This window comes from Solanum verrucosum, unplaced genomic scaffold (genome assembly GCF_900185275.1).
Source record: "Solanum verrucosum unplaced genomic scaffold, falcon-dt-bn FXZP01000180.1, whole genome shotgun sequence".
NCBI lineage: Eukaryota > Viridiplantae > Streptophyta > Magnoliopsida > Solanales > Solanaceae > Solanum > Solanum verrucosum.
This window is the reverse complement of record NW_026020402.1, coordinates 450,480-457,363: the sequence shown is the minus strand read 5'-3', so window position 1 is coordinate 457,363 and position 6,884 is coordinate 450,480. Positions and strand designations below refer to the sequence as shown.

General features: G+C 28.2%; 1 protein-coding gene across 1 annotated transcript; it reads right to left on the bottom strand.

The window, feature by feature from the left end:
- Positions 1-5,306: 5,306 nt before the first annotated feature.
- On the bottom strand, positions 5,307-6,280 carry LOC125840159 (ribulose bisphosphate carboxylase small subunit, chloroplastic 6). Its single transcript, XM_049519124.1, has 3 exons — positions 6,030-6,280; positions 5,801-5,935; positions 5,307-5,712 (listed from the first exon to the last, which is right to left on the bottom strand). Exons 1-3 carry the CDS (start codon positions 6,207-6,209, stop codon positions 5,482-5,484), a joined length of 546 nt encoding a protein of 181 aa, XP_049375081.1. The 5' UTR covers positions 6,210-6,280; the 3' UTR covers positions 5,307-5,481.
- Between the last annotated feature and the right edge of the window lie 604 nt (positions 6,281-6,884).

Sequence of the window (6,884 nt, the reverse complement as noted above, 5' to 3'; positions counted from 1 at the left end):
TATATATATATATATATATATATATATATATATAAAGTTGAATGAGAAACCGCTGATATGGCACCTCTTAGAAGCCAAGATTCTTATTTATTTATTTTTTCAATTTTTTTAATTTTTCATCACACTAAATATAATATGATTTAATATTACATTCAATATATTAAGCATTAATTGCATTGCAAGAATAGAAAGAAAATCATCATTTATGGATAATAAAGGTTTAATTACAATTGTATTATAATTAAGGAAAGAGAAAGATTACAATTAACGTTTAGTTACAATTTTACTATAATTAAGGAAAGAGAAAGATTAATTAACATTCTATAATCACATTTAATATTCTAATTATTAATTGTATAGTTGGAAACGGAAGAAAGATCCCATTTCCGGAAAAAAATATTCTAATATCCTAATCTGAAACTTTTGACATTCTCTATAATATTAAAAATTATAAATTTCATTTAGAATAATTACGTATTTATGGGATGAAACAATGAAATCATTTGCAAATTTTATTATTAACATAATGATTGAAAATATTGTGAGTATATAAAGAGAATCACCATTTAAGGAAAATAAAAAATTAATTATAATATATATTTTTATCTATTTTTTTAAACCCTCTATATTTCTTTATCTATTTTTTAAAAAAAACCCTTATCTTTCTTTTCTTTCTTTCACGTTCTTTCAAGAAAATAATAGTATAAACTTTTTTTTTTATTATTGTCATTTATATCATTTTCTTATATTCCATCTTCAATTTCATTAAATTCATCTCTTTATTCTATTTGTGTATAAACTGATTATCCTTTCATATTCTTCATTAATGTTATTTATTAAGATTAATTAAAAATTATTATAATATTCTTTTAAATATGGTAGCAAAAGGAGCCCCAATTCAAATCAAGCCATGATTTTTTTCACAATTTTCTTTTCTAGCTTTTCAATATTTCTATTAGAAAATAATACTTTGGAGAGACATAAGGTAATCTTAACTTCCTTACTATTTTTATGTTTATACTATTGTGAAATTTTTATTTATTTTTTCATTTCATTTAAATTATATAATCAACAAAAATATGATGATTATATTGTATATAACAATAAACATTGAGGCATCTTTCATACTGTCAAATAATTATTCCAGCAAATTGAGATTTACATTTTTATGAAATTGTTTGGTTGTTGTAAATGAGGTTCATAATATGGATATTTATATTAAATTAAATACAAATGCATTGTTCATATGTTTCCTTCCTCTCTTTTGTTTTTCAATGAATTCGGCAGGCTTTATCAAGCTAAGGATTTCAGGACACATCTTTTCTGTCTCTCTATTTTTTTTCATATTTCACTTGTGAAATTACATTAAATATGTTATTGTTGTTACATTATTAGAGAATATTTAATATTTTTTTTTATGAGAAATTGTAATTGTTTCTGTAAGTTAGCATGGCATGGTGTGATATTGGTGATTGTCGAGACATGTATGAAGGAGCAAACATGGAAAAGGTTCATACAGAAGCATCTTGTCATTTGAGTATTTTCATCTAACACCGAAAATATATAAAAAAAAAAATTATTGGATAATAAAGAGATGTCAAATGAAAAATTATCTCAATATATTGTAATTGATTGATTTATTAGTTCATTATTCATACATATTAGAGGTTTGGTTTAATTTTTTAGAAAATAATATTAATTTTTTTAATTATATTGTTCAAAATATGTTGATTGTTGAATTCGAACTATTATGTTTTACTTGCAGGTTCAAAATTTATTTTAAAATGAAAAAGTGTTAATTATATGTTTAAAACTTACTTCCAAATGAAAATGTGTTAACTAATAACTATATGTTCAAATAATTTTAAGAACGAATAAGCTTATTTTGTTACATTATAATAGAATAGTTAAGATGAATTTATCAACAAATTAACAAGAAGTCTTGACTAAATTTGTACTTAATAATTTTAAACTTAACAAGTATAAGGATCTTTATATTTAAAATTGTGTTAAGATTTGGATTTTTTTTATTGACGGGTAGTCTTAATTAGATAAATTTTAAACTTTTTACTTTATTAATATGTCATATTCCTCTTGCTAAAATATATTAAGTGGATGTTTAATTTTTAGAAGGATTGTAAATTATTTTGATATATACATGTTTCTTTTAAAATCTTTAGTAACTTATTGACTTGTGCTAAATAGTTATATCACCACAAAACAGTTAGGAAGAGAAAAAGTGAGGGTGATAGTTTTCTTTGGTCAAGAAATACAACTTTTTTTTAAAATTTCTTTTTTTATTTATATGCTATATTAAAAGAATTTAAAAAATATTTAACTCTATTAATTATATTAAATGTGCATTGCAAAGAAATTTAAAAGACATTTTTAGAATAGCTAAATGTAAAACTTAATTTGTCTTTATTTTCATTAATTACTCCACACAACTTTTTATTATTATGACCTATAAAATAATTAATAGTCATATTCATCATATTATTTGGTATTTCATATTGTAGCCCTGTGAATAAAATCATTGTAAAATTTTATAGAAGATCACATTAGGTTTTTAGGTTGTTATATTTTCGGTGCTTATTATATTCATATTTTAATTTGATTTGAAGAATAAGATGAAGAATGGTGATCGGCTTGTGGGAGTGGACGTCCACAAGAACTCGAAAGATATGTGTACTGATTTCATATTTTTCCTTCTATTTATTAATGAGTAAGGAATTAAGAATGATGTTGCATTTTTATTGATATGATTTATCTTTATTTTGCATCTTATGTGAATTTCTTATTGCAATTCTTTTGTTCAAAATAGTAAAAAAATTAATAACTTTATTGGAAGTATACTAAGTACTAATCAAATATTTTTCTCTTACATCAATATTATATTTAATAAAATTTTCAAATTTTTATCACTCTTTATAACCGCGCGAAGCGCGGAAAGTTCACTAGTTTATATTAGTAAATGTAAACTTTATTGAATTTTAAGTAACCAATTTTGAATCCTATTAGTTGTGATGCAAAAAATGTGGGTCTATCAACTTTCTTACATAACCTTCATTTTTCATTTGAGTTGTTAAGAAAAAAATAACTTTCAAAAAATATTATTCTCCAAGGGGTAGATTTGTGGGAGAGAGAGGGTTCGAAGAAGAAAAAGTAAGTATGCTATTTTTTTTTTTGATGAATGTTGAAGAAGAAAACAACTATTGAAGGCTGTAAATTCGAGAAAAAAAGAAGAAGCTAGTGTAGGTTGAAAATGGTGAAAATCAAGAAAGAAGAAAGAGTTGGGGGGGGGGGGGGGTAGAAGAGAAGGGGTGGAAGAAGATGGGGCAATTTTGATTTTAAAATGTATTTTAAATTAATTGATTAGTGTAATAAATTTTAAGAAAATGCTTAAGAGAAAAGGTGAATAAGCAAAAAAAAAGATTGAAAATTAATGACATGGTGCTTACAGGACTGTGACGTGATGCTTACATGATTATGATGTGGCAGGTGAGAGTAGTATTCTATTCTCAGGGTTGTATTTATTTATTTTTGATAGAAATAGAGTAATTATATAAAAAGCTTAAAGGTGAAGCCCACAGACTTCATTGTTCATTACATAGTTTGAAATAGGGGGATTCCCCGTAGTCTCGTTGGGACTAGTTACTACTACCATTCTATCAAAATAAAGCTCATTCTTGTCGGCTTCCCATGCTTTGAAGGCATAATGTGGTGGGGCTTCCAAAATCTGCATCCTCCCGCTGCTGGATTGTATTGTCCTGCCCATTTTAGCCAGTATGTCCCCCACTTTGTTCTGCTCCCTGAATGTGTGGAGTGGTTTTGGTATTCCCAGCTACTGCATTAGTGACCTGCATTCAAATATAATGTTAGTGTATTGCGAATGATCATGCTCCAATAGTGCTATCGTTGTGGAAGAGTCGGTATTCAGAGTTGTATTTAATTCACTTCAAAGATGTTAAGGGGGTATTTAAAAGCCTGTGTAGTTTAAGTGCTAAAGTAAGTTGTGCTGCCAAGTTTAGGGGAGAGTTTTATGTATTTTCTCTTCTTCAAACTTACAATGATTTCTCTTCTTCAACACTTTCTACTGATCACCAACAATAAAGTTCAGTTTTGTTTAAAGCAAAAATCACTAAATTGGTGTTTGAGCTAAAAAAATTTAGGGGTAATAATACATTTACTTGCTCAATTTAAATTAATTTTAGCCATTAGTCAAATATAAAAAAATTTACACCATTTATGTATATTATACGTTAATTTACAATATATATATATTAATTTGTATTTAATAACTATTAACATATCAACTATTATATTGTCACCAACTTACCAAAATATTTATTATAAAAATATATTTATAATAACCTTATAAGTGAACTAACTATATAGATAAATATCTTAAACTATTCGATACATAAAACTTCAAACTCTTAAAAAAAAAAAAAAACTAATAAAAAAGACAAAAGAATAACAACAAAATAAAATAATTGGCCGGTCCTTTGTTGAGCGGCCAGTGGCCACAAGTGTAAACATCCAGGGCCCAACTGATCATGATAAGCCTAGAAGGTTGGTTACTCTTACGAAGATATTTATTTTGTGCCTCACATAAATAATACAAATTATAGGATTTTTTACATTGATGAATCAAAAGTGTAAGATTTGAATTCACTAATTTGTGAAATAATAAATAATCTTACTTAATACGTCATTTTTCCAGGCAGAAAATGAAGTCTTTTTCATTCTTACTAATTATTGAATCGATGTCTCAATGTGATGCAATTTTTTTCATTTTAGATGGGAAAAAATATTTCATTCGATTCTGATAGTTGATTAACTAAAATGAGGTGACATACTTTTCTCTTAGGAAAACAAATATCAAGGCGATGATGAATAATCGTTTTATTAGATCAATTATTCCTCACTTATCTCTTGTACCTCCTAATTGGCGCTGAGTAGGCTTATTTTGGCATTCATTGCAAGATTTACTATTTTATTTCTTTTCCGTCTTTAGCCTTGACAATTTCTTCTTCTACATATATTATTCCAATTCACTAGTATAGCTAGTTAAGTATTTCATCCATGTCAATTTATTTATCTAATTTTGACTAGACGCGAAATTTGTATATTTGGTCAAAAAGTTAATATATCAAGATAATTAATGTCACATGCGGTGGTTATTTAATCGTTGTGCTAAAGTTGTTAGGATAAAAGGAGTAGACAATGTGTCGTTTTCATATTTAAAGAGAGATTTTTTGTTTGGATAATAAAACTCATACACACCACAAAAAAACATATAATTAAAAAAACATATAAGCACCGATTCATCATTATTAATATCTCATAACTTGGTCGGAATCGAGGAAAATACACCGGTACAAAACGCAAAAAACAGTAGGGGTAATTTTTTTTTAAAAAAAGACTAGGTACAAATCAAACAAACATAGGAGTAATTAATTATAGGTTTGATGAAATTTAGTATCCTTCTGGCTTGTAGGCAATGAAACTGATGCACTGCACTTGACGAACGTTGTCGAATCCGATAATACGGATCCAGGCCTGTGGGTACGCCTTCTTGGCCTCTTGAACCTCAGCCAACACCTGGGTAGCGTCAGTGCACCCAAACATAGGCAACTTCCACATGGTCCAGTATCTACCATCATAGTATCCTGGTGACTTGTGGTTCTCACGGTACACAAATCCGTGCTGTACATAATATAACATACATTTATTTTCTCCTTCAACAAATTAATTAAATTACGTACACATGTAAAAGTAAGTAGGAGATATTGACCTCAGTCTCGAATTCCAAGCAAGGAACCCATCCATTTTTCAAAAGGTACTCAACTTCCTTAAGCAATTGCTCATCGGACAAGTCAGGAAGGTATGACAATGTCTCGTATTTCTTCATGTTAATTGGTGGCCACACCTACATTAACATATATATATTCCACATTTATTTATAAATAAACGACAACTAGTTAATTTAAATTATATATACTGATAATTATTATTATTTGAACCTGCATGCATCTAACACGTCCACCGTTGCTAGCAAGGGAAGTAATGTCAACGTTGTTGTTCTTCTTGGTAACGGGGAAAGACGCGGCGGATTTGAGTCCGGTGAAGGGTGCGACCATGCTAGCTTGAGCAACATTGCTACGGGTAGCAACGGCTGCTGAGGAGACAATTGAGGAAGCCATTACGTTACTACTTAGCTATAAAACCTTCTTTTTTTTTTTTACTTCAAAGAAACTTGTTTTTTTTTTAAGATGCTTATTACACTGTGGCTTACTCCCTTTATATAATGATAAGGTAGTAGACATTTTTCTTATCTAACGGATAGAAACAAAAGAAGCCTCATCTTAGATGAAGGGTGACCATTAGATTATGTGGCTGTTGATATTACGAAGTTTAATGGCCACATGAAAGATAAGAAATTGGAGCTAAGTGTCTTTTTTTTATTTATTATTTTATATTTTTAAAAGACAAGAATAGAAGTGCCACGTGTCGGAAGATGGTGAATCTTATCTCATCCAGGATATGAATGTGTGATAGATAATGCATTGTTGGTTAATTTTTCTATGTATTGAGAGTGCAGTTTAGTCTCATGTTACAGTAGTAGTGGATGGACTTTGCAGTCTTTTTTATTGGACTTGGAAGAGACCATTCCTTACTACAGAAGGTCCAGACGTATTTTTCTGGATGCATCATTTTCATTTATGGCCACTGGCAGTTGTTTGAATTTTTTAAAAAATTTAACTTATAAATATGGACAAATGACAATATGCCTTATAATGGATCCAGCTCCTCCGCATTTATCTTTTCTTCATTTTCCCCAAGTTCTTGTTTGGACAAGAATTAATGGCTAAGATTTG